This window comes from Heptranchias perlo, chromosome 10 (genome assembly GCF_035084215.1).
Source record: "Heptranchias perlo isolate sHepPer1 chromosome 10, sHepPer1.hap1, whole genome shotgun sequence".
Taxonomy (NCBI): domain Eukaryota; kingdom Metazoa; phylum Chordata; class Chondrichthyes; order Hexanchiformes; family Hexanchidae; genus Heptranchias; species Heptranchias perlo.
Window position 1 is genome coordinate 37391639 of NC_090334.1, and position 27976 is coordinate 37419614.

At 41.1% G+C, this 27976-nt stretch overlaps 3 protein-coding genes across 7 annotated transcripts in view; 1 reads left to right on the forward strand and 2 right to left on the reverse strand.

Moving 5' to 3' along the window:
- The window catches only part of prorp (protein only RNase P catalytic subunit), a 59354-nt gene extending 54889 nt beyond the window's left edge, over nucleotides 1–4465 (reverse strand). Inside the window, exons 1-2 of one of the 2 annotated variants that reach the window (XM_067991496.1) lie at nucleotides 3675–4465; nucleotides 1635–1682 (exon numbers count right to left, since the gene is read on the reverse strand). In XM_067991496.1, the coding sequence (XP_067847597.1) occupies nucleotides 1635–1682; nucleotides 3675–4186 (560 nt within the window). In that variant the 5' untranslated portion in view covers nucleotides 4187–4465. Of the gene's footprint in view, nucleotides 1–1634; nucleotides 1683–3209 lie in introns of both variants that reach the window. The other variant, XM_067991494.1, reaches the window with a different exon arrangement.
- Nucleotides 4466–4524: 59 nt separating this feature from the next.
- Nucleotides 4525–27366, forward strand: ppp2r3c (protein phosphatase 2, regulatory subunit B'', gamma). Of its 4 annotated transcripts, none has more exons than XM_067991500.1 (13): nucleotides 4525–4685; nucleotides 9636–9763; nucleotides 10890–10994; nucleotides 12498–12610; nucleotides 13334–13431; nucleotides 13551–13621; nucleotides 13735–13867; nucleotides 15023–15078; nucleotides 15179–15254; nucleotides 15355–15491; nucleotides 16398–16535; nucleotides 25987–26046; nucleotides 27048–27366. In XM_067991500.1, the coding sequence occupies exons 1-13, from the start codon at nucleotides 4574–4576 to the stop codon at nucleotides 27234–27236; spliced, it is 1416 nt and encodes a 471-aa protein (XP_067847601.1). In that variant the 5' UTR covers nucleotides 4525–4573; the 3' UTR covers nucleotides 27237–27366. The 4 variants fall into 4 exon arrangements, with proteins under 4 accessions (XP_067847601.1, XP_067847603.1, XP_067847602.1 ...); XM_067991501.1 differs by having other exon boundaries at nucleotides 4596–4685; nucleotides 9631–9763; XM_067991503.1 differs by lacking the exon at nucleotides 4525–4685 and adding an exon at nucleotides 10028–10045 and having other exon boundaries at nucleotides 9706–9763.
- fam177a1 (family with sequence similarity 177 member A1) overlaps nucleotides 27325–27976 on the reverse strand; it is a 29240-nt gene continuing 28588 nt past the window's right edge. Inside the window, exon 5 of the mRNA XM_067991505.1 lies at nucleotides 27325–27847. Within this exon, the coding sequence (XP_067847606.1) occupies nucleotides 27641–27847 (207 nt within the window). The 3' untranslated portion in view covers nucleotides 27325–27640. The remainder of the gene's footprint in view (nucleotides 27848–27976) is intronic.

Sequence of the window (27976 nt, forward strand, 5' to 3'; positions counted from 1 at the left end):
TGTTTGTGGGAGGGGGAGTGCAAAAAGGGTGGGAAAATTTCTTTCCACGTCTTCTTAACTTCACCCTGCATGGACTAATCTAGTCTGTCGAAAAGACAGATAGTGTGCTTGCTTCCAGACCTCTGCCAACATGCTCCTTTGGTTGACCATTAGGAGGCACGAGGCACTAGCTTGGCAGCACATCACTGGCACTTCCTAACAGGGCTCTGATTATGAACAGCGTACAGTGGGGAATGTTGCAGATTCAAATGCCATTCTGATGTGGTGCATTAGTGCTCGACGCACTGCGTTGCCCAGGTGGCTATATTGGGTAGATTGCTTCACACGTGACTCAGATGAAAAGAATGATTTTATGTCAAAGCTTTTCCTATGAATCAAGTTTTATTCTGGTTGAATTATACATTCAATCTTCATATATTTTTTCTTTCTAATTTTGTCCTTCAGATGAGACGTTAAACTAAGGCCCCATCTGCCGATTTAGGTGGATTTATAAATCTCACAGATTCAAAGTAAAGCAGGGGAGTTCTCCCGGTGTCCTGGCCAACATTTATCCCTCACCCACCACTAAAACAGATTAACTGGCCATTTGTCTCATTGCTGTTTGTGGTAGCTTGCTGTTTGCAAATTGGTTACCGTGATTTTTTACATAACAGCGACTACATGTTAAATTTAATACACTTGCTGTGAAGTGCATTGGGACATTCTGAGGATGTGAAAGTCTCTATATAAATGCAAGTTCTTAATTTCAATTTCTTTCTTTCCATCTGTTTTATTTCTCACATTATAAATGTTTTTTAAATCTTATTTCTTCTTGTATTTTATCTCTTCCCTTTTTTCTTAAGCTCCTTTCTGTTATTTTTGTTTGAAAATTTTAAGTGCCAGAAAATTTGCTGATTCCAGATTTAGAGGCGCAACACTGCAATAGCCACTGAGGCACAAGGGCTTCATGAGCAGAGGTCAGGGTTGCTATAATCACAGACCCACTAAACAGATCCACTAGACAAAGAAAGGCAAATTTTTTTTAAAGCTATTTCATTACTAAAAGCATGACACTAATTATTTTTGAAAAGTAAGAAATATGATTAAGGTAAAAGTTAAGTGGAGTATTTAGCCAATTGTCTTCCTTTCCTCGTCCTCTCCTGAAAGCAATGACTCATGTTGAGCTACAATTCTATGGGCACAAGTCATCCTCTGGTATCTCACCTGAATGACCAGTCCTCATGTATGAGCCCAGGCAGTTAGTGTTGGCAAGCTACTCAACTACAGGGGAAAACCACAGCCAAGCAAATTCTGTCTTCACCTATCATCTACACAACTGCACTTTCCACAAGATAGCAATCAGCAGCAAGAAATCCAGTTGATTTTCCATTCTCTAGCTTGAGGCACTGAGGTCCATTGTATTGCCTCTACCAACCCAGCTGAGATCAGCTAACTCAGCACAGATCAGGAATCAAAGCTGGGGGTGTTACAGAAGTGTTGTAGTTTTTCTTTTAACTGTACTTTTTAAAAATATAAAATTGCCATAAGAGTAATAAATACTGCTTTATAGAATGAATGAATTAATTAAATAAAAATCTCAGAAAACAAAAGCTAAAGAATAGTTTGAACACTTTCAATTACAAAGATACACCTACCTGTGTACAATAGTTGTTACGTGTCCTTCCCATTTGTCACCTGGAATGCTGCAATTAAAATGTAATTATAGTAAGGAAAACAGCAATACAAAAATTAAAATTAAATTTAAACTAATTATTTTTATTGTAAAACAGCCATTGTAAAGAAATTTTGTGCACACATTCTCTGAATGGGCTCATCACAACAGGAGCTGTAACGTGATATCCCACTAACAATGTAGTTGAAATGGAGAACTCAGTGTCAGGAATTCCAGGTGCCCACATCTTGCACTTTGCGGCCAACCAAATGAAGACACACTGTGAGCATTTTGATTGTAGCAAGTCATTTGTGATGATCAATATGAAAGCACATATGGGCATCCATAATTTCAGATACAGTGAGTTCCCAATCTTAATAACATTGTAATCAAGAGCTACTAATAGTTAAATGGAACTTACACCATTCCAGATCTGCTGAATAACATGCTGGGTGAACTTCCATCAACATTATTTTGATATCATATAATGGACTAGCATAAATCAATTGCCAAAGTTCCTAACATCCCATAGGGATGGGCAATAAATGCTGGCCTTGCCGGCAACGCCCACATCCCATGAATGAATAAAAAAAATACTTCCTCCCAATATTTCAGTGGCAGCATCAAACAAACCAATTAATGCAGTAAATCACTTAGCACATCACGATCCTACCTTGACAAAAGTGATTGGTCCAATTTTGAAATGGGTTGGTAAATTGAAGGATACACCAACAGGTGCCTCTCCATACAAGATAGCAACAATAATAATTAATGGACAGGATATTCCATATGAACTGATTGTTAAAGCAATAACAAAATTAAGTTTAAATAATAAAATCCAGGCAAATAATATGAAGTGCATCATATAGCACTAATAGATCATAGAATACATGCCCTAGTAGACACAGCATACAACAATTTGCATTTATACAGTGCCTTTAACATAGTAAAACATCCCAAGGCGCTTCACAGGAACATTATCAAACAAAATTTGACACTGAGCCACATAAAGGAGATATTAGGACAGGTGATCAAAAGCTTGGTCAAAGAGGTAGGTTTTAAGGAGCATCTTAAAGGAGGTAGAGAAGCACAGAGGTTTAGGGAGGGAATTCCAAAGCTTAGGGCCTAGGCAGTTGAAGGCATGGCCGCTAATGGTGGAGTGATTAAAATTGGGGATGCGGAAGAGGCCAGAATTGGAGGAGTGCAGAGATCTCAGAGGATTGTAGGGCTGGAGGAGGTTACAGAGATAGGGAGGGGTAAGGCCATGGAGGGATTTGAAAACAAGGATGAGAATTTAAAAATCGAGGCGTTGCCAGACCAGGAGCCAATATATGTCAGTGAACATACTGGTTCTCAAGGGTCACCCAGTGCAACCTAATGATCAATGGGGTTAGTGGACTGACATTACGTCTACACAGGAAATATCACCTAATCCACAGCACAACATATTAAAAATATATTACTGGAATTTAACATATCCCTTGCACCGTATCAGCCATAAATTTACCAGTAAACGTCAATCCAACTTTTCAAAAGGGCATAGTAATTAAACATTTACCTCTCAAACCATGACTTGATACTGTGCATTAAACGTTCTCCAGGATATATTTGATTGTCTCTCAGGTAGGAAAGGATATTAATCATCTTGTTTTCAGATTGATCATCACAAAATAACTTGCTACAATCAAAAAATGCTTGTAATGTATCTTCATTTGGTTTTAAGTTTTTGCCTTCCATCTCCTTAAACAACCTCCAAGCAGTTTCTACTTCTTTATGCTGGAGTGCAGAAATAATGACATCTCCATAATTCCTTGGTGATGGGTTAATCATTTTTTTGATTGAATCTAAAAACATCACAGCCTCCCTCCAATGATCTGTCTTGCTAAAGCCACTGATGAGGAGGCTGTAAGCACCAATGTCCAATACTTTGAATCTAGTTTTCATAATGACATATACATCAAGCACCTCACTGAGATGATGCCCTTGAACACACAATGCCAAGTACTTCAGAAGGAGTTCATACCCAACAGTACCAGTTTCCATTGTCACAAAAACTAAAAGTGATTTAGCCACATCAACATCAGCCCGAGCAGACAGTAGTTTTTCCATTATGCTTATTTCAAAACGAGTTTTATTGTACGATTCTGCTTTCAATTTCTTCCATTCATCTATACTTAAAGGCTTTATTGGAATTGACGTGTTTGAAAGTTTTGCTACTTTTGAAGCATCAGGCAATTTGTTGCCCTTTTTGCTTTTTGTGAATTCTGCTCTTTTTCTGGCTGCCCCAGCAGTAAATAAAGAAAACGAAGAGCCGGTATCACCCCTGCGAGTAACTCTTTCTTGTTGAGCGTTTGATGTTTTCCTCTTGTCTCCATCATTCTGTTTGCACTCAGTTAGCATTAAAAACTTCGACGAGGTGCAGAGCTGTGGAGCAATGCAACATGGTAAAAGCATGGATGCACCTAGGTCTTTACCCACAGACCTCAGTGCACGTTGCAAACGGGGGGCAAAGAACCGCAGAGGTTGAGGCAACATGATAAACAATGAAGGGATCCGCTCTTTAATCTCAGACTCTCACAAAACGTCAGTTCCGCGCCATACCTTCACCTGCCATAAAATAAGGTGAAACGGTGCCATTCGACAATAATTCTCTTCCGGCTATTGATCCTTCGGGACTAGTCACTGTCAACATTTACCGCACTGACAAAAGCCACTCTCAATCATTATAACACTTGAAACCGGCACAAGGGCAAAGGGCACGCAATCTATTAACGGTCACTACATCACGCGCGCCCGGTCACCAACCGTCACCTTCACGCTCCGCCTCTTTATGACGACAACAGGCCGCCAGAGCGAGTTGGTTGAGAGGGGAGAGGGGGGGGGTCAGAGGTGAGAGCGAACAAACACTCATCCAATGGTGTGATGGAGGACGAATGTGGTGGAGATGGGATGGCGGTTGTTGAGGCCGAGGTCCCGGCCATGGATTGGAAGCAGGCGTTAAAGAGTCGGCTGGATGCCGTGGCCTCCCAGAAACGTAAGTGTACACAATGGGTCCCCTCTTGACTGAGAATAAACCGTACATTGTTAATTCTTCTTCGGCTTTCCTTTAGGGTTTTTGGGATCGTGTATTCGGATATGTAAATAACGAGGCAGGAGGCGAGTTTTACCCAGGAATTCTGCAACTGCCAATGTTACTGTCTGATTTGTAATCCACTTTGTTACGAGCAGCTGAGTTATTGAACTACTGTAGTTGCTGCATAAATAGATTACATGTGATCTAGGATCAAACTGTGCCTCTCTTGCCTGGGTTGAGAGTGGCACTAGGCATGATCTCAACCCAACCAGGACCTACAACTACTAACAAGTCCCCCCCCCCCCTGCAATCACCTTCAAGGAGGGCACCACTAATATAAATGGCCCAACCAAACTAAAAATTGGCCCAACAGAGCTAAATTAGAATCATAGAATGATCCAGCACAAAAGGAGGCCATTTGGCCCATTGTGCCCATGCCAGCTCTTTTAGGAACATAGGAACAGGAGTAGACCATTCAGCCCCTCGTGCCTGCTCCGCCATTTGATAAGATCATAGCTGATCTATGATCTAACTCCATATACCCGCCTTTGGCCCATATCCCTTAATACCTTTGGTTGTCAAAAAGCTATCTATCTCATTTAAATTTAGCAATTGAGCTAGTATCAATTGCTGTTTGCGGAAGAGAGTTCCAAACTTCTACCATCCTTTGTATTAGAAATGTTTTCTAATCTCGCTCCTGAAAGGTCTGGCTCTAATTTTTAGACTGTGCCCCCCTACCCCTAGAATCCCCAACCAGCAGAAATAGTTTCTCTCTATCCACCCTATCTGTTCCCCTTAATATCTTATAAACTTCGATCAGATCACCCCTTAACCTTCGAAACTCTACAGAATACAACCCCAATTTGTGTAATCTCTCCTTGTAACTTAATCCTTGAAGTCCGGGTATCATTCTAGTAAACCTACGCTGCACTCCCTCCCAAGGCCAATATGTCCTTCCGAAGGTGCGGTGCTCAGAACTGCTCACAGTACTCCAATTGTAAACAATTTTACAACACCAAGTTATAGTCCAGCAATTTTATTTTAAATTCACAAGCTTTCGGAGGCTACCTCCTTCGCCAGGTGCGGTCTAACCAGGGTTTTGTATAGCTGCAGCATAACTTCTTCCCCCTTGTACTCTAGTCCTCTAGATATAAAGGCCAGCATTCCATTTGCCTTATTGTTTATTTTCTGCACCTGTTCATGACCCTTCAATGATCTATGTACCTGAACCCCGAAGTCCCTTTGGGCATCCACTGTTTTTAACTTTTTACCATTTACAAAGTACCCTGTTCGATCCTTTTTTGATCCAAAGTGGATGATCTCACATTTGTCTACATTGAATTCCATTTGCCACAGTTTTGCCCATTCACCTAATCTATCAATATCGCTTTGTAATTTTATGTTTCCACCTACACTGCTTACAATGCCACCAATCTTTGTGTCATCGGCAAACTTAGATATGAGACTTTCTATGCCTTCATCTAAGTCGTTAATAAATATTGTGAATAATTGAAGCCCCAAGACAGATCCCTGCGGGACTCCATTAGTCACATCTTGCCAATGTGAGTACCTACCCGTTATCCCTACTCTCTGTCTCCTTTCGCTCAGCCAACTTCCTAACCAAGTCTGTACTTTTCCCTCGATTCCATGGGCTTCTATCTTAGCTAACAGTCTCTTATGTGGGACCTTATCAAATGCCTTCTGGAAGTCCATATAAATAAAATCCATTGACATTCCCCTGTCCACTACTTTAGTCACCTCTTCAAAAAATTCAGTCAGGTTTGTCAGTCACGACCTACCTTTCACAAATCCATGCTGGCTCTCTCTGATGAACTGAAAATTTTCGAGGTGTTCAGTCACCCTATCCTTAATTATAGACTCCAGCATTTTCCCCACAACAGATCTTAGGCTAACTGGTCTATAATTCCCTGGTTTCCCTCTCTCTCCTTTCTTAAAAAGCAGAGTGACATGCAATTTTCCAATCTAGAGGGACAGTTCCTGAATCTAGAGAACTTTGAAAGACTATAGTTAGGGCATCTGCAATGTGCTCACCTACTTCCTTTAAATCCCTGGGATGGAAACCATCTGGTCCTGGGGATTTGTCACTCTTTAGTGCTATTATTTTCTTCATTACTGTTGCTTTACTTATGTTAATTTTATCAAGTCCCTGTCCCCGATTCAGTATTAGTTTTCTTGGGATTTCTGGCATGCTATCCTCTTTTTCTACTGTAAATACTGACGCAAAGTAATTGTTCAACGTGTCCACCATTTCCCCATTGTCAATGACAATATCCCCACTTTCAGTTTTTAAGGGGTCAACACTGCCCCTGATCACCCTCTTTTTCCTAATATAACTATAAAAGTTCTTCGTATTGGTTTTGATATCCCTTGCAAGTTTCTTTTCATACTTTCTTTTTGTAGCTCTTACTGTCTGTTTTGTGACCCTTTGTTGATCTTTGTATCTTTCCCATTCGCCAGGATCTGTGCCATTTTTTGCCTTTTTATATTTTTTTTTATTATTCGTTCATGGGATGTGGGCGTCGCTGATGAGGCCAGCATTTATTGCCCATCCCTAATTGCCCTCAAGAACGTAGTGGTGAGCCGCCTTCTTGAACCACTGCAGTCCGTGTGGTCTTATTCTGACTTTTCGTAGCGAGATTTTACAACTGAGTGGCTTGCTAGGCCATTTCAGAGGGCAATTAAGAATCAACCACATTGCTGTGGGTCTGGAGTCACATATAGGCCAGACCGGGTAAGGACGGCAGGTTTCCTTCCCTAAAGGACATTAGTGAACCAGATGGGTTTTTACGACAATCCGGTAGTTTCATGGCCACCATTCCTGATATGGACCCCTCCGGTGCGTGCCCTTTCCCGGGCGTTCTTGCATCTCTTCTCCTGTCAAGGCAAAACACAGATGCGTGATTGAGTGATGATTGCATTGTGAGACGCTTCAAGCATTGGTGTGGGTGGGTTGAGCGTGTGGGAGATGGATGGGAGGATGCGTGTGCCACATGCCCATCCCATTGTATGTGGATTGGGGTGTGTGGTAGTGTTTGAATGGGGACAGGGACGGTGGGTACGTGCAGGCACGGTGAGGATGATAGTTGAGTGGCTGTGAGGATGGATGCGGGAGCGCTGTGGTGGCAGTGCAGAAGGGGTTGTGAGGTCTTTGAGGTGATGTGGAAGACGGAGTGTGGGAGAGTGCGTTCGTGTACTCACTTTGCCGCACCTAGTGAGATCGTTGAATCTCTTCCGACACTGCATCCATGTTCTTGGGGTGTTGCCCCTGCTGCTAACCTCCGCGGCCACCTCCGCCCATGCCTTCCTGGTGGCGGAGCCAGGGCACTTCCTTCCGTCGCTGGGGAACAACGTCTCCCTCCTCCTCCTTACCCCGTCCAGCAGCAGCTGGAGTGAGTGGTCAGAAAATCGTGGGGCAGCCTTACCCCTGGGGTGCTCCATGGTGTGCTACTTCTTGTTTGCAGCAGGAGGAGCATTGGTGGACTGCCCCTATAAATAGAGCTCCACCATCACTCAGACGTCACTGCGCATGCGCAGGCCGCCGGCGCGCAGCTGAGAAGCAGAAAACCTGTAACCACAGCTTAATGACTTCAATTATCCTGTGATCGCGCGGGGGACGCACTCAATTCACCGGCCGCGTTATCCACGCGCCCGATAGCAACCCCGCTGAGAACCCGCAGGCCTGCTAACATCGGGCCCATGGTGTCAGGTTCCACATATACACTGATGATACCCAGCTCTATCTCTCCACCATCTTGCTCGCCGCATTCACTGTCTCTGTGCTAATAGTCTGCTTGTCTGTCATCCAATTCTTAATGAGCCATAACTTCCTCCAATTAAACATTGAGAAGATTGAGGGCATTGACTTCTGTCCCACCACAAACTCCATCCCCCTCCCCAGTCAGTGACTCAAACTAAAACAGACTATTTGCAACCCTTAATTGAGCTTCTGACCCCATATCTTCACCATCACAAAGATCAACTATTTCCACCTCTGTAGTATCACTTGCCTCTGTTCCTACCTCGCTCCATCTGCTGCTGAAACCCTCATCCATACTCATGTCACCTCCAGACTTATTGGCTCCAAAGGTCTTCTGATTGGCCTCTCATCCTCCACCCTCCATAAATTCAGCTCATACAAAACTCTGCTGCCTGGATCCTATTCTGAACCAAGGCCTGTTCGCTCATCACTCTATCCTCACTTATCCACACTGGCTCCCAATCCCTTAATGCCTCAAATTTAAAATTCATATCCTTGTGTTCGCGTCCCTCCATGGCCTCACCCCTCCCAATCTCTGTAACCTCTATCTGCCACAAGCCCACCTAAACTCTTTGTTCCTCTGACTTCAACCTCTTGTTCATCTCCCTCCTTTTTACTGCACTATTGGCAACTATGCCTTTGGCTGTCTATGCCCCACTCTTTGGTATTCCTTTCCTCTCCTCCTTTAAGACCCTGGTTCTAACTCACGTCTTTGTTCATGGTTTTGATTACTCCTCCTAATCTCTCCTTCAGCTCGGTGTCTATTTTGTTCCTTGTTCCTCTGTGAAGTCCCTTGGGACATCTTTCTGTTAAAAGCACTGTATAAAAGCAAGTTGTTGTGTTATTTTAGATTTGTTGATAACATTTCAATTTTTATATTGCGGTTTCTTGGATAAACAAATCATTAACTTGGTACCTTCAAGTTCATGTTAGGTTGTCCAGAATAATAGAATTTTCCAGATGCTTTGTATATGTTTCGCAGAAGAGCGATAACAACAAATGTTTGTTTCCGGATATAAAATGTAAAATAACTGTTGGCTATTCATTAAAAATTAATAATACAAGTAAAGCAAAATTGGTTGAAGTTGGTCACAAGATCCTTCCTGAAGAAAATTTGTTTTCAAAAAGAACAGCTAAAAAAACAGAACAAGAACTAAAGGATAATGAGATGGATCTATTCACCAAATACTACATTGAATGGAGAGGAGGCAGGAAAAAGAACAATCTATCTTACAGAAGCATCCCAAGATTTTATTACAGGGTAGGTTCCTTCTGTTTTCAACTCACAAACAAATAATCACACTGTTTCTACTGCATAAAAGCTATAGAATTGCAATCTAATTCTTCAAATGTCCATTAATCTTAAAAATAACTTAAATTTAACTCATGCCTTTTCATGAAATTCAACTTAGAATGTTCCATGGAAATTAAAGTACATTTTATTTTGACAGTTTATTTTTTATAAGTTTTTTTTTCCCTATAAAACTTTTTAATTTTCTCTATTTTCTCCTTTCGTTTCCCAAAGGTGTGACTCTTGCTGAAGGTAAAGTTCCAAGGGTGCCAGCAGGCCCCCTTACCCATACCTTCCAATGTCATTCTTGATGTGTGACCTGGATAGTGAGCTTTGACAGGCTACCTGACCCTGGAAGATATCACAGTTGAGTCTGTTCCCGTCCTCACCCAAATGCTACACCTGTACATTTTCCAGCAGAAGTCACTGCACAACAATCAGGAGCAGGAATCCTGGCTGACTTGTTTTCTTCTTCCCCCTAACCTGGAGACATAAACAATTATTGTGTCTCACTTAGATGAACTAACTCAACACAGACTGGGGATCAAAGCTCAGATCTTCCTGACCTGCATGGCTCAGTAGCACATCGAATGATGCATTTGCAGATGGTCTTTGAGGGAGACCTCGATTTCTAAAATAACATTTCCAATTTCTTCATGTGTGAAGTGGTCATGTATAATATTTAACATTGTTCAACTTCATTTTGAATCTAGATTCTATCCAGTTCATACAGCAAAGCTTAAATTTAAAACTGATTCATCTAGGTGAACTAGGACACCAGTGTGAAGTAAAAATCAGCACCACAATAGTTTCTTTGTTGCTTTAACTGCACAGTAGATTTTGGGATTCCACAGCCTGCTTAAGCTTCAACAATTCTGAAGTGACCATGAAGTTACTCCATCGCTAGCAAAATTTTATTTTAGAATGCATCAAATTTGGTAGTTTAGTTAGTATTTGCTCTGCACTTGGTATTTTATGTGCTGGTTTCTCTGTAGAGTAAAATTGAATAATTAAATGATGTGTAGTTGTAACCTGGGTATGTAATATTTTTAAAAAACTAACAAAACTGCTAAACTTTCTTCCAATGCTATTTCAGCTTCCAGCAGAAGATGAAATTTTGTTACAGAAATTAAGAGAAGAATCCAGGGCGGTGTTTCTTCAAAGGAAGAGTAGAGAATTGTTGGATAATGAAGAACTACAGGTATGAAGAACCCATATTTTTACATATCTAGGCTATCACTGAAAATGATCAAAAATCTGATCTCAGTCTGGTTTTGCAGCATCATGATGTGGTGATGCACTTTGCCACAGAGTGGAAACAGATGAGTTTGTGCCTACAATATGTGATAAATATCTAATCTCTGCTGTGCCATTTGCATACATAGTAGCGAATATGTATTTTACCAGCAAGAAAGGAGGGAAAATCAGTGGAAGAATTGCCAAAAGCTAGTAACAAAGGGTGTAGTTGCTTTGCTTGCTGTTCTTTGACTTAGCAATGTTACCCGAGGGTGTGCCTGAACAGCAGAAAAAATGACTTAAATGAAAAAGACAAAAAATTGGAATGCAGATGAGATCTCCATTAAATGCATATAAAATTTTTGATAGCTGTAATAATAAATCTAGATTTCTATTTTTTAAAGGTTGGGTTACTACCTAGCATAAAAGAGCATTAAATATTATCACATTCTTCCTTCCTTTGAACTTACATTTCAGCAGTTATGCCTGTAGATGGATGGGGAAGGGTGGGGCTTTGGGAGAAAAGAGAACTCTTTGCACAGCAGTCTGATGCACTCTCTAATAGAAACCATGGATATGCTTATAGCTGCATCCTTTTGCTCAATCAGGAGGGGAGATAAAAGAAATTTGGAAAGAAAAATATAGTCATTATAAAAATAGATTTTTTTGATGCTACAGCATTGGTGAAATGTACTATTGGAAACCCCCTTTTTTAAAAAAACACACAAACCTGGCATTTTTGATACTAATAATGAGATGAAATCCTAGTGTTCATGACATCCCAGTGCTAACAAAACTCAATGTCAAAACAAGTTTTGTTTATTTAATATATATTGTTTACAAGAAAAAGCAGAGTAACTCCACCCTAAAATTGAAAGTTAATTCAATTACAGCCAGCCAATTAGAGTGTAGGGAGCAGAGCAAATAAGAACCACGAATGCTGACCCCCTCCCCCCCCCCCCCCCCCACACCAGCTCTCATCAACCAGCTCAAACATGAGCTCATGAAGTGCAAGTTTGAATTACTTTGCATTTCAATTTGCTGATGCGACTGTGATTACTGTATCAGGGCTTCAATCGTTGCCTACTTTGTTGTGCTTTTTCTTCTTCCAACTTTCCCCCACAGAAACCAGGAGTTAATCTTTGGGCCACAGAATACAGATAGGAGCCAAAGCAATTTGAACCAGATACTGCAAGGCCATAGCAGTCTGGATGAATTGCTGAAGGATTTGGCTTGTGAGTCATGGTTTGTACACAGCAGATGGAAGAGAATCCATAGTTTAGATTGCTGACACAAATTAAGTCAGACCTGCAAAATATTTTATGGTTGCAGTAGTTTGTATTGGTACTGTTGCATGTCAAAATTACTTTAGCAATGGTTTTGAAATTGGCAGGTGAATAAAGGTGCTTTGAGTCTTGAATTTTTAAGATTGGGGTGTGTAATATTTCTTTTTGATATTGTTTTGTAGAATTTGTGGTTTCTACTAGACAAACATCAAACGCCTCCTTTGATAGGAGAGGAAGCAATGATAAATTATGAAAATTTTCTGGAGGTCAAAGAAAAAGCAGGGCAGAAATGCAAGTAAGTGTCATTTGTAAGCATCTATTAAGATGAGACTAAAGAGAAACTCCAAGTATTAATAATACCATTTTCTTACATACAGAGTGTTAAGTTCAGTGCATGTAATGAATTGTACAATTAAAACAATTCTGGTGTGCTTTTTTTTGACAAACAATATAAGTCATAGAATTGTTCTCAAACTTGTACTGGCTTAAACTTAATCAAGAACATAATTGAGTTGACTAGGAAAAGTCGGCTAAAAAATAACTATATCTGTACAACAGAAAGCCCTCAAAACAGTGGTATCTTGCTTAATGTATTCAGTAGTCCAAAATTTTGATGTGATTTGTCTGGAGAACTATGAGATTTCATCATATGTAATTAAAATGTAAGATCATGTTTTGTTCCCATCACCAACCTGAAAATTGCAAGATGTTTTTCTTCCATTTGCCATTGTGATGCACATACGTATGCTGAATGGGATTGCTCAAGAAAGTCCCAAAACTGCCTACCAGCACTGTGATGTCAGGCTAAAAATCACAATCTCTGTGCCAGGTTACAGCAGTAAACAAGGGAAGTTCGAAACACACAAGCCTATTCTTTGTTTTTCTGGTAATCATGTATTTCACTCAAAACAATACTTTAAATGTTGATTCTGGGGTTTTCCTTTGTAATACTACTTTAATGAGCATTTTTAAATGATTTTTCTGCTATAGCTAATTGTATTTTAATGTTATCCAACAGGCAGTTCTTTGCAGCAAAGATCTTTGCAAAACTCTTGCACAATGACCCATATGGAAGGATCTCCATAATGCAGTTCTTCAACTATGTCATGCGAAAAGGTAGTAGAATCTTGAAATCCAAACTATTAGATAAATTTGTGTATTTTAACCAAGTAACATTTTTTACAGAATCATAGATAATTTATAACACAACCATACCAAATCTATTTAAATTTTAGTTTGGCTGCATCAGACAAGGATAGGTCTCAGTTTGTATGATGTAGCAGGTCAAGGATATCTTCGTGAATCTGTGAGTATCTGACCTTTGTGTTCAGTTTTGACAGTTTTGTTTGCGCTACAATCTCTTAATGCTATGTGCTGCATTCTCTGGTATATTAATGCCACACTGAATTACACCAACAGGATTTGGAGAATTACATTTTGGAATTGATTCCCACTTTACCACAGCTTGATGGCTTGGAAAAGTCCTTCTATTCATTCTATGTGTGTACTGCTGTTAGAAAATTTTTCTTCTTCCTTGACCCACTCCGAACAGGCAAGTTGATATTTCCTCAGTGATATTATAAACCCGGTGGCATTTAACACTTTTTTTTAGCTATAAAAACATAGTGTTCTTTTAGACTGTCCTTGGCAGCCTCCTGTGCTTTAGACAGTAGCCTTCTCCGTGGCCACTGGCCATGCCACTCTGTGATTAGCTGAGAACAAGATGTGCCTTGTTAGTTGTCTTCGTCCTGGTGCTGAGATGTGTGGCTCTCCAGTGAAATCAGGCACAGTGTGGTAAAGCCTACTTGATAAGAGCAAATGGGTTCACATCATTCTTTAGAACTGGGATTCAAGTGTATAAGCTTTTGGTTGGAAGTTCAGAACTATCCTGCTGGACTACCCAAAGTAACATTCTGTTAACATAGAAACATAGAAAATAGGAGCAGGAGTAGGCCATTCGGCCCTTCGAGCCTGCTCCGCCATTCAATATGATCATGGCTGATCCTCTATCTCAATACCATATTCCCGCTCTCTCCCCATACCCCTTGATGCCTTTTGTGCCTAGAAATCTATCTATCTCCACCTTAAATATATTCAGTGACTTGGCCTCCTCAGCCTTCTGTGGTAGAGAATTCCACAGGTTCACCACCCTCTGAGTGAAGAAATTTCTCCTCATCTCAGTCCTAAATGTCCTACCTCATATCCTGACACTGTGACCCCTCGTTCTAGACCCCGCAGCCAGGGGAAACATTCGGAATATAAAGCTATTCTTCTAGTTTTTTTTATAAATGTGTTCTTAGGTGTAGGGCTATGTTTATCAAGGTGAGGGAATATCAGTGTTAGGACTGGAACACTTTTGGCACACGGTCAGGTATAATGATCATCAAACACAGACTAAAGTTCCCAATAATGCAAACCTACAGCATCAGGATGAATTTCTACTTCCTTCACCAGTCATCCTTTTTGAGATGGTTGATTTATGTTGAATCATGGGCAGTGGTTCCACACCTACTGGAAACTGGGTTGAGACCACCCAATCCTATTTCAAATAGGGCCATCAGAGGATAGAATCAATCTGAACTCAAGTTGCAGAGATGGGATGACTGTTAATTCATGTTCTTTAACTTTACAGTACAGGACAGTACCTTACAATATATATGCTGACACAATCATTCAAAATAACCATTTTCTCATTTTTCTCTTCTAGGTAAGATAAAAATCCAAGATATTTTGGCCTGCAGCTTCTTGGATGATTTGTTGGAGGTAATTGGCCATCTGAGACAGTTTGAATTTTAAATGTGATGTATTGATATCAATGAAATGTGTCTGTAAACTATTTTTGCCTGTGTGTTTATATTTGTAGCTGAGAGATGAGGAACTGTCTAAGGAAAGTCAAGAGTCAAACTGGTTTTCTGCTCCTTCTGCACTGAGAGTATATGGTATGTGTTGACTGCATACATATGCCCTTTATAGCTTGTGGTGCATATCTGTTGCAGTGCATGGTTTTCTGTTGTATTGATTATTTTGTTTATCTTTTAGGTCAATACTTAAATCTAGATAAAGATCACAATGGAATGCTCAGCAAAGAAGAACTATCACGATATGGTACTGGAACCCTTACAGGCGTGTTTTTGGATAGGGTTTTCCAGGAGTGCCTAACATATGATGGAGAAATGGTAATCGGCTACAAATAATTCATCTGCTACAATCTTTTGTAAAGTTGAGAAAACTGAATTGATTTTAATTTTCCCCTCTCATCGAAACTGAATTCCCTGGTTCCTCCACCCACAAAATATTATTTTTGAAGGAGTTTTTATTGTAGTAAACAATGTCTGAATGACTTCCCGCTGCTACGTGGAATATTAGTGATTTTGAGCACTAGGATTAGACTGCAGTCCAGTTTGTAAATACTTGGCCTCAATTTGGTAGGTTCATAGACATAAAGCCCACCATTGCTGTTTGATCATATTTTAAAGAATCTTAATTAAACTCTTTTAATGTTTTAAACCATGTAATTTTGTCCTACTGCATTATTAGAAGATAAATGATTTATAATCAAGTGATTTTGTTGCCCAAAAGAGCAGGCTACAATGCTTGTTAAAAGCCTGCATTTTTAGTAGTTTGGTGTTGTCATACAAGTTATATTCTGCCATTACTGGTTCATCTTTGCCTATTTTATGCTGGAATAGAGGAAAGAGATCTGTATCAAGCAACATGATGGTTAATGTTTCTTTTTAACTGTTCGAAATAAGCCTAGACTAAAGCTTCAGGCTTTCCTGCTGGTGCTGCAGAAAAATAAATTGGAAAATGAGGAAAAAATATGCCAATTCAGTAAATATAAAAGAGGAAATAAAAATTGTATGCATGCAACAAAAATGGACTTTGATTTTGCCCACCATGTTAATACCATATTTAACACCTATATAATTAAGATTTTATTTTTGTGAATCAGAAGTTAGGAAATTGGTCATTTTTCATGTTAGTAATCTAGAAATATCTGTCAAGAACATTTTTGGATGCTGTTTTGAAATAAAAACATACCGATACTTTTGAAGTTCATCCTTCTGCCATCTTTTCTTAAGGATTACAAGACGTATCTGGACTTCGTTCTTGCTTTGGAGAACCGAAAGGAACCTGCTGCTCTCCAATATATCTTTAAATTACTGGATATGGAAAATAAGGGTTATCTTAATGTTTTTTCCCTCAATTTCTTCTTCAGGGTAAGTGCTAATGTGTTTTTTTTAAATAGTCTTGTATTGAGATTGATGTACCTCTTTTATAAATGATTGAATACATTTTTTTGTCTGTGTATTGAGTAAAATATTCATCAGGGTAAGGGATGTCAGTGCTGGGGTTGGAATTCTTCTAATTTCAGTATCGAGCAGTCTTGGGTCAGGTGTCAATGCAGAGCAAAGCTCCCTATAATCTGTCCTAAAAAATTGCCTCACCCCCCCCATTACACTTTCTACTGTATCAGTGTAACACTTTTTTCCATTTCCCATGCCAGCCGTCCTGTGGCCTCGGAGCAAAATTGCCAATTAGTGCCAAATTGGAGGCAATTTTACGTGTTATAGGCCCATGGCCACTAGGAATTGGATTGAAACTGCCAAAAGTCATTTTGCAGAGGACCCTTACAACCAGCAGACAGACAAGACTGTCATTCCATCAGTCTGGCCTACATTTAAACCCCCAAATCCGCAGAGGTGAAAGTTTGTACCTAACCCAATGCATCATCCAGTTCTCCAAAATGAATCCTGTTAATTAATGTACCATGTTTTCTGTGGTACAATGATATGCAGCTAATAAATATTGGAAAACTAGAATGTATTTAATGTAGTTTTCAGTATATAGTAATACCTAAATGTATGTTTACACATGTTACACATCCTTATTATAATCATATTTGTGCCATTAAATGTTTATAGCATAATGTATCTGAATACCTGTAGTCCCAATTTTTTCATTACTTTAGCTGTTAATGCTGAGCTATAATGTATTTTTAAAAAAATATTTATTGTGGGCAGTACTGAGCCATTCAGACCAAGAAAGTCTCAGGTTCAATCAACCATCTTTGATGAACTAACTAATGTCAGTCAGGATAGCATCCTTGAGAGGATGGTACAATTGGCCTATGTCTCTGGACTAGTGAAGGAAAAATTGGCTGGAATACCTGTTCCTAATGGGCAATAAGTGCCTGCCTTACCAGCGATGCCCACATCCCGAGAATTGTTTTTTCACTTTGCATACTAAACTGAAGTTGGAATTCCCCAGTTAAAGGATTAAGGTTTGCATAAGAGTTATATTATCAAATCAGACGTTACTTTTTTTCAATGTTATCCCTCTTCTTCAGCTTTGGTAAAGCAGCCATTTTCTTTATAAATGCAGCCCCACGTAAGATCTTTGTAGTGCTCATCAGATGAGGGTATGAGCCTTGGGCAATGCAACACTCAATGTTGTCATCATCAAGCACTCCCAGCTCAGACACAGCATACATGAGTGCAGTGAAGCTCCCTTTATTTTGCCCCAGTAGAGTCAAAGAAATTACAGCACGGATGGAGGCCATTCAACTTATCGTGTCTGTGCTGGTGCTACCCCTTCAACTGGTGCTATCTATTCTAATCCCATTTCACTGTATCCTTTTTATATTCTTCCTTTTCAAATACTTGGCCAATTCCTTCTAACTGATGTTATAGCCCTTGACCCAATAGCTACTTGTGGTAAAGCATTGCATGTTCTAATAACCCTCGATGCAAAAAAAAAGTCCTTCTAGCTTCTCCCTTCGTTTTTCTATTGATAATTTGAGTCAATGTGCCCGTACTCATTTGCCAACCAGAGGCACATTTATAGCTTATGACTAAACTTTCTCTTCCCAGTGGTTTGGCGGATCTTACATAGTCCAGGGAAGATGAAAGATGGGAGTATTTTTAGGATTTTAAAATGGGTTAAACAAGACCTGATTTTTAAAAAATCATTCATTGGGATGTGGGTGTTGAGCAGGGCCAGCATTTATTGCCCATTCCTAGTTGCCCTTGAGAGGTGGTGGTGGGCCACTTTCTTGAACAGCTGCAATCCATGTGGTGAAGGTACATCCACAATGCTGTTAGGTTGGGAGTTACAAGATTTTGACCCAGCGACAATGAAGGAAAGGCTATATATGTCCAAGTCAGGATGGTGAAGCAAACGCTTCAGCCTTGTCTTTTGCACTCACGTGCTGGGCTCCGCCATCGTTGAGGATGGGGATGTTCATGAGCAGCCTTTTCCCATTAATTGTTTAACTGTCCATCACAATTCACAACTGGATGTGGCAGGATTACAGAGCTTAGACCCAATTTGGTTGTGGGATTGTTTAGCTCTGTCTATAGCATGCTGCTTTTTCTGTTTAGCATGCATGTAGTCCTGTGTTGTAGCTTCACCAGGTTAGCACCTCATTTTCAGGTAGGCCTGGTTCTGCTTCCTGCAACACTCCTCATTGAACCAGGATTGGTCACCTGGTTTGATGGTGATGGAGGAGTGAGGAATATGCCAGGCCATGAGGTTACAGATTGTGGTCATGTACTATTGTGCTGCTGCTGATGGCCCACAGCACCTCATGGATGCTCAGTTTTGAGCTGATGGTTGTGTTCTTAATCTATCCACTTAGCATGGTGGTGATGCCACATAATATGATGGAGGATGTCCCCCATGTGAAGATGGGTCTTGGTCTCCACAAGGACTCTGCAGTGGTCACTCCTACCAATGCTGCCACGGACAGGTAGATTGGTGAGAACATAAGAAATAGGAGCAGGAGTAGGCCATACGGCCCCTCGAGCCTGCTCCGCCATTTAATAAGATCATGGCTGATCTTCTGCCTCAACTGCACTTTCCCGCCCAATCCCCATATCCCTTGCTTCCCTTAGAGTCCAAAAATCTATCGATCTCAGCATCCACAGCCCTCTGGGGTAGAGAATTCCAAATAATCACAACCCTCTGAGTGAAGAAATTCCTCCTCATCTCAGTCCTAGTTGTCCGACTCCTTATCCTGAGACTATGTCCCCCAGTTCTAGACTCTCCAGCCAGGGGAAAAAACCTCTCAGCATCTACCCTGTCAAGCCCTCTTAGAATCTTACATGTTTCAATGAGATCACCTCTTGTTCTTCTAAACTCCAGAGAGTATAGGCCCATTCTACACAATCTTTCCTCATAAGATAAACCTCTCATCCCAGGAATCATCCTAGGAATGTAAGGACAGGGTCAAGTAGTTTATTCCTTTGTGTTGGTTCTCTCACTGCCTGCTGCAAGCCCAATCTGGCAGCTTTAGAGTCATAGAGTCATAGAGTCATACAGCACGGATAGAGGCCCTTCGGCCCATCGTGTCCGCGCCGGCCGTCAGCCCTGTCTACTCTAATCCCATATTCCAGCATTTGGTCCGTAGCCTTGTATGCTATGGCATTTCAAGTGCTCATCCAAATGCTTCTTGAATGTTGTGAGGGTTCCTGCCTCCACAACCCTTTCAGGCAGTGAGTTCCAGACTCCAACTACCCTCTGGGTGAAAAAGTTCTTTCTCAAATCCCCTCTAAACCTCCCGCCTTTTACCTTGAATCTATGTCCCCTTGTTATAGAACCCTCAACGAAGGGAAAAAGCTCCTTAGTATCCATCCTATCTGTGCCCCTCATAATTTTGTACACCTCAATCATGTCCCCCCCTCAGCCTCCTCTGCTCCAAGGAAAACAAACCCAATCTTCCCAGTCTCTCTTCATAGCTGAAGCGCTCCAGCCCTGGTAACATCCTGGTGAATCTCCTCTGCACCCTCTCCAAAGCGATCACATCCTTCCTGTAGTGTGGCGACCAGAACTGCACACAGTACTCCAGCTGTGGCCTAACCAGTGTTTTATACAGCTCTATCATAACCTCCTTGCTCTTATATTCTATGCCTCGGCTAATAAAGGCAAGTATCCCATATGCCTTCTTTACCACCTTATCTACCTGTTCCGCCGCCTTCAGGGATCTGTGAACTTGCACACCAAGATCCCTCTGACCCTCTGTCTTGCCTAGGGTCCTCCCATTCATTGTGTATTCCCTTGCCTTGTTAGTCCCTCCAAAGTGCATCACCTCGCACTTTTCCGGGTTAAATTCCATTTGCCACTGTTCCGCCCATCTGACCAACCCATCTATATCGTCCTGCAGACTGAGGCTATCCTCCTCACTATTTACCACCCTACCAATCTTTGTATCATCAGCGAACTTACTGATCATACCTTTTACATTCATATCCAAGTCATTAATGTAGACCACAAACAGCAAGGGACCCAGCACCGATCCCTGTGGTACCCCACTGGCCACAGGCTTCCAGTCACAAAAACAACCTTCGACCATCACCCTCTGCCTTCTGCCACTAAGCCAGTTTTGTATCCAAAGTGCCAAGGCACCCTGGATTCCATGGGCTCGTACCTTCTTGACCAGTCTCCTGTGGGGGACTTTATCGAAGGCCTTACTGAAATCCATGTATACCACATCCACTGCGTTACCCTCATCCACACGCCTAGTCACCCCCTCAAAAAATTCAATCAAATTAGTCAGACATGATCTTCCCTTGACAAAGCCATGTTGACTATCCCTGATTAATCCTTGCTTCTCCAAGTGGAGACTAATTTTGTCCTTCAGAATTTTTTCCAATAATTTTCCTACCACTGATGTTAGGCTCACTGGCCTGTAGTTCCCCGGTTTTTCCCTACTCCCCTTCTTGAATAATGGTATTACATTAGCGGTTCTCCAGTCCTCTGGCACATCCCCTGTGGCCAGAGAGGTTCTGAATATATGTGTCAGAGCCCCCGCAATCTCCTCCTTTGCCTCACACAGTAGCCTGGGATACATTTCGTCCGGGCCTGGGGATTTATCCATTTTTAGGCCTGCTAAAACCGCCAATACCTCCTCCCGCTCGATGTTAATATGTTCGAGTATATCACAGTCCCCCTGCCGTATTTCTATGTCTACATCGTCCTTCTCCATAGTGAAAACAGATGCAAAAAATTCATTTAGAACCCCTCCTACATCTGCCGGCTCCACACACAGATTGCCATTTTTGTCCCTAATGGGCCCTATTTTTTCCCTAGTCATCCTCTTACCCTTAATATACTTATAAAACATCTTAGGATTTTCCTTTATTTTGCTCGCCAGTGTTATTTCATGGCCCCTCCTTGATCTCCTAATTTCTTTTTTAAGTATCCCCCTGCACTTTTTGTACTCCTCCAGGGCTTCGTCCGTCTTTAGCCTTTTGTATCTGCCAAAAGCCCTCCTTTTTTTCCTAATCCATTCTCGTATATCCCCTGACATCCAAGGTTCCCTGGAGTTCTTGGAACCACCCTTGACCTTTACGGGAACATGTTGCCATTGTATGGTCTCAATCTCCCTTCTGAAAGACTCCCATTGCTCCGATGCGGATTTTCCTACAAGCAGCTGATCCCAGTCCATTTTGGCCAGATCCTGCCTTATCCTATTAAAATCGGCCTTCCCCCAATTTAGAACCTTTATTTCCGGCCCCTCCCTGTCCTTTTCCATGACCACCTTAAATCTCACCGAATTATGGTCACTGTCACCAAAGTGCTCACCTACTAGCACTTCTTCCACTTGGCCGGCCACATTCCCTAGAATTAGGTCCAGTACCGCCCCCTCTCTTGTAGGACTTTCTACATGCTGGCTCAAAAAGCTCTCCTGGATGCACGTTAAGAATTTTGTACCCTCTAAGCCTTTTACACTCTGAGTATCCCAGTTAATATTGGGGAAGTTGAAATCCCCCACTATTATTACCCTATTATTTGCACAATTTTCTGAGATTTGCCTACATATCTGTTCCTCTATCTCCCCCTGACTGTTTGGGGGCCTATAGTACACTCCCATCAAAGTGCTTGCCCCCTTTTTGTTTTTAAGCTCCACCCATATGGCCTCATTAGAGGAACCTGCTAATATATCATCCCTCCTTATGGCAGTAATTGATTCTTTAATTAATATTGCGACCCCCCCTCCTCTTATACCTCCCCCTCTGTCTCGCCTGAAGATTCTGTACCCCGGAATATTGAGCTGCCAGTCTTGCCCCTCCCTCAACCATGTCTCTGTGACAGCAACAATATCATACTCCCATGTGTTTATCAACACCTTCAGTTCATCCACCTTATTCGCAAGACTCCTTGCATTAAAATAGATGCCATCCAGCCTTGCCCTTCAGGACTCAGCATTGGTCAGTGGTGGTATTACCAAGCCCCACTTGGTGATGGACATTGAAGTCCCCCACCCAGAGTATGTTCTGAGCCCTTGCTACTCTCGGTGCTTTCTCCAGGTGGTGGTCAACATTTAGGAGTACTGATTCATCAGCTGAGGGAGGGTGGTAGGTGGTAATCAGCAAGAGGTTTCCTTGCCCATGTTTGACCTGAAGTCATGAGACTTCATGGGATCTGAAGCCAATGTTGAGGACTCCCAGGGCCACTCTCCCTGACTGTATCACTGTGTGCCACCACTGAACTGGTGATGGAGGAGCTTGGGACATTGGCTGATGGATATAATTCTGAGTATGACTGTGTCAGGCTGTTGCTCTTCCAACTTTGACACCAGTCCCTATATAAGAACATAAGAAATAGGGGCAGGAGTAGGCCAATCGGCCCCTCGAGCCTGCTCCGCCATTCAATAAGATCATGGCTGATCTGATCCTAACCTCAAATTTAAATTCACGTCCAATTTCCTGCCCAAACCCGTAACCCCTAATTCCCTTCACTTCTAGGAAACTGTCTATTTCTGTTTTAAATTTATTTAATGATGTAGCTTCCACAGCTTCCTGGGGCAGCAAATTCCACAGACCTACTACCCTCTGAGTGAAGAAGTTTCTCCTCATCTCAGTTTTCAAAGAGCAGCCCCTTATTCTAAGATTATGCCCCCTAGTTCTAGTTTCACCCATCCTTGGGAACATCCTTACCGCATCCACCCGATCAAGCCCCTTCACAATCTTATATGTTTCAATAAGATCGCCTCTCATTCTTCTGAACTCCAATGAGTAGAGTCCCAATCTACTCAACCTCTCCTCATATGTCCACCCCCTCATCCCCGGGATTAACCGAGTGAACCTTCTTTGTACTGCCTCGAGAGCAAGTATGTCTTTTCTTAAGTATGGAGATCAAAACTGTATGCAGTATTCCAGGTGCGGTCTCACCAATACCTTATATAACTGCAGCAATACCTCCCTGTTTTTATATTCTATCCCCCGAGCAATAAAAGCCAACATTCCATTGGCCTTCTTGATCACCTGCTGCATCTGCATACTAACTTTTTGATTTTCTTGCACTAGGACCCCCAGATCCCTTTGTACTGCACTACTTTCCAGTTTCTCGCCATTAAGATAGTAACTTGCTCTCTGATTTTTCCTGCCAAAGTGCATAACCTCACATTTTCCAATATTGTATTGCATCTGCCAAATCTCCGCCCACTCACCCAGCCTGTCTGTATCCCCTTGTAGGTTTTTTATGTCCTCCTCACTCTCTACTTTCCCTCCCATCTTTGTATCATCTGCAAACTTTGATATGTTACACTTGGTCCCCTCCTCCAAATCGTTAATATAGATTGTAAAGAGTTGGGGACCCAGCATCGACCCCTGCGGAACACCACTGGCTACTGGTTGCCAGTCCGAGAATGAACCATTTATCCCAACTCTCTGCTTCCTGTTAGATAACCAATCCTCCATCCATGCCAGAATATTACCCCCAATCCAGTGATTCTTTATCTTGAGCGATAATCTTTTATGTGGCACCTTGTCGAATGCCTTCTGGAAGTCTAAATACACTACGTCCACTGGTTCCCCTTTATCCACCCTGTACGTTATGTCCTCAAAGAACTCAAGCAAATTTGTCAGCCATGACTTCCCCTTCATAAAGCCATGCTGACTTTGTCCTATTAAATTATGTTTATCCAAATGTTCCGCTACTGTCTCCTTAATAATAGACTCCAAAATTTTACCCACCGCAGATGTTAGGCTAACTGGTCTATAATTTCCAGCCTTCTGCCTACTACCCTTTTTAAATAAGGGTGTTACATTAGCAGCTTTCCAATCTGCCGGGACCTTTGCTGAGTCCAGAGAATTTTGGAAAATTATTACCAAAGCATCCACAATCCCTACTGCCACTTCCCTCAAGACCCTAGGATGTAAGCAATCAGGTCCAGGGGATTTATTCACCTTGAGTCCCATTAATTTACTGAGTACCAATTCCTTAGTGATTTTAATCGTATTTAGCTCCTTCCCCCCCGCCCCCCCACCCACCCACCCACCCCCAGAGCCCCCTGTTTGTCCAGTGTTGGGATATTCTTAGTGTCCTCTACCGTAAAGACTGAAACAAAATATTTGTTCAGCATTTTTACCATCTCCATGTTTCCCACCATTAATTTCCCGGTCTCATCCTCTAAGGGACCTACGTTTGCCTTAGCCACCCTTTTTCTTTTTATATAACTGTAGAAACTCTTGCTATCTGTTTTTATATTTTTTGCTAATTTATTTTCATAATCTATCTTCCCTTTCTTAATCAATCCTTAAGTTACTTTTTGCTGTCTTTTGAAGACTTCCCAATCTTCTATCCTCCCACTAAGTTTGGTTACCTTATATGTCCTTGTTTTTAGTCGGATACTATCCTTAATTTCTTTACTTAGCCACGGATGGCTGTCATTTCTTTTACACCCTTTTTTCCTCAGTGGAATATTTTTTTTTGAAAGTTGTAAAATAACTCCTTAAATGAACACCACAGCTCATGTACCGTCTTACCCTTTAATCTATTTTCCCAGTCCACTTTAATCAATTCCGCTCTCATACCATCATAGTCTCCTTTATTCAAGCTCAGTACGCTTGTTTGAGAACCAACCTTCTCACCCTCTAATTGGATATGGAATGTAACCATGTTATGGTCACTCATTCCAAGGGGATCCTTAATTAGGACATTATTAATTAGTGATTCCATGCATAGGTTGCAGCAAAGTGATCTGTCCGATTGTTTTCCTTTCTGGTGATTTGATACAACTGAGTGGCTTGCTAGGCCACTTTTTAGAGGGCAGTTGAGTCAACCACTTTGGTGTGGGACTTGATTCACACAAGCCAGGCCGGGGAAGGATGGCAGGTTTCCTTCCCTGACTGACATTAGTGAAGCAGTTGGGTTTTTACGGCATTCCGACAGCTTCATATTCACTTTCACTGATACTGGCTTTTTAAATTTAAATTCTCAAACTGCTGTGATGGGATTTGAAGTTGTTCCTGAATTATTAATCCAAGTCTCTGGATTACTAGTCCAGTAACCTAACCCCTACACTACCTTCATTCTACTAAAAAGCATTTTAATGTGGAATATAGTATTTACTTTCCCTTTTCTCTCCTCCCACCACCCCCCTCCCCAAACTCGAATAAGAAGCTTGTCTGCGTGTTGCCTTCACCCAGACTATCTAAAATGTTCAGTCAACTAAGAAGTATGCTTATAGTACGTTGACATTGGAATCGCCTTTTCCGTTATCCTGTCTAAGGTGGAATGGCCTGTTAACACATGATGCTTTGCTTGTTGGCCAACCTAAGAACTGACCACCTAATTTTTACAGACTGGCAAGTACTCAAAGGTTCAAATGAATTATTTGTAACCCAAATGGTCTTATTGTTCTGCAATTTGTTTATATTCATATAGGCTATCCAGGAGCAAATGAAACTTCATGGGCAAGAGCCAGTTTCTTTTCAGGATGTCAAGGTACCTTGTGACTTTTAGAAGGGATATTGATGCAAAAGAATACAATTAGAAATACAGCTACTTTGAGGGTAAATGTTGGGTTTCCACAAGTTATATAGGAACCTGAGGTCTGTATTAGTCTACAAAAGTCATAGCAAATACTCCTGCAATTATGTACATGTTCTTGCACTGATACAGAAAACTTTTTTTAACTCAATGCTGCAAAATTTCGGTTACATTACAATGTTGAAATGTGGCTGAACCAAATTGCTTGTTATTTTTTCCAATCACTTGACATCCATTACTTATTTTTAATCTATGGAATTTCCAGATAGCGCAACTCAATCTGGCAGCAACAGCAGAACTTTTTATATGCAAATAGCCCAATTCTTTATTCATTCTGATTCTTTTGACATGCATATCTGATCCAACAAAACTGTAATAAGCCATTTTCTGGGTTAAATAATGACAGCAGCTATGACTCTTCAGGGTTAAAACTAAAAGGCCATCTCGATCCACTACCAATAGGTGTGAGTTCATAGCACTTACAAGTGATAGATTGAGATTACCTAATTTCAGTTTTTGACCTGAAGACCTATTGGGCATAAGATTCATCTCCATATTCTGGCCTGGAATGAATTTACATCAAAAATGAAAGGTAGAACTTAAGAACTCCATCCTAAAAGTAATTGATTTAGAGCAGATTGTTCATGTATCAAGTTCCCAGCTTTGATCTACCTAGTAGAGTGGGGCAGGGGTAAGTTGTTTATAATCTTTAGTTAAAAGCAGTAGACCGTTAAATATGAGTACCTTTTCTGTGTAGCTGTTTCCCTTTCAGATTTTTGGTACTCCTATTGTTCTAGCAAGAACTGTGCTGGACTCCAAAAAAAAATTGTCTTGTTAAAGTGTGTCCTCCCCAACCACCCCCCCCACACTCCCCACTATAAAACAGCATAGAATGAACTGGCAAGATTTTGTCTCACTGTGCAAAAATGTGACAATATGTGACATTGATCTTACAGGATGAAATCTTTGACATGGTTAAGCCTAAAGATCCATATAAAATCACCCTTCAAGATTTAATAAGCAGTGGACAAGGTGATACCGTCAGCAGCATTCTAATTGATCTAAATGGTTTTTGGACTTATGAAAACCGAGAAGTTCTTGTTGCAAATGACAATGATGGTAGCGCTGATTTGGATGATTCCTGATTCTGTTGGTAGAGCTTTCTTTTTTCCCCTCACCTGTCCTTGATAAACATTTGTACTGAATTTATGTAAATTGTACATGATATAGAAATAGTTTGCATAAATTTTTATTAAAGTTTTGTAGCGTACAAAAGTGAATAGTCTTTACTTATTTATAAAGAACAAAACACACTACAAATAAATAACTCAATCATATAGATTAAACAATACAACATTCTGATTTTTAGTATTATTATGGTGATAATTACAGCAGGTGCATGATGCGAAAACCAAATTAGGTGAAAGATGGATGATATTGCAAGGCACAACTGCATTTTCAACCAGTGAATTAAGGCATGGTTTCTTTTTAGGGAGGCGGAAAGGGGCAGAACTGAGCCCTTGCATTATCTTCCCTAGTGTAGCTCTCACTAGGTTGGGATAGGATCTCCTCTTTGTTTGGTTTCTGTTATAGTAGTAGGATCACTTTCCATTTCAAAGCTGACATTCACAAATGATGCATTAACTGCTGGCAGGCCGTCATGTCCACTGACCACATCTTGCTGCTTTTCCATTTGTTCTTGATAATTCTTTTCGGCTTCTTCTGACATTTGATTTTCTTCTTCCTCCTCCTCCTCCTGTAACATTTACACTTTCGAGTATAAATAATCTAACTGGAAAAGTTACTTGGCCAATTGATATTAAAACAGTGATTCTTGTACAAACTTCCATACCCTATAAAGTCATGCTTTTCAATTCTCTGTTGT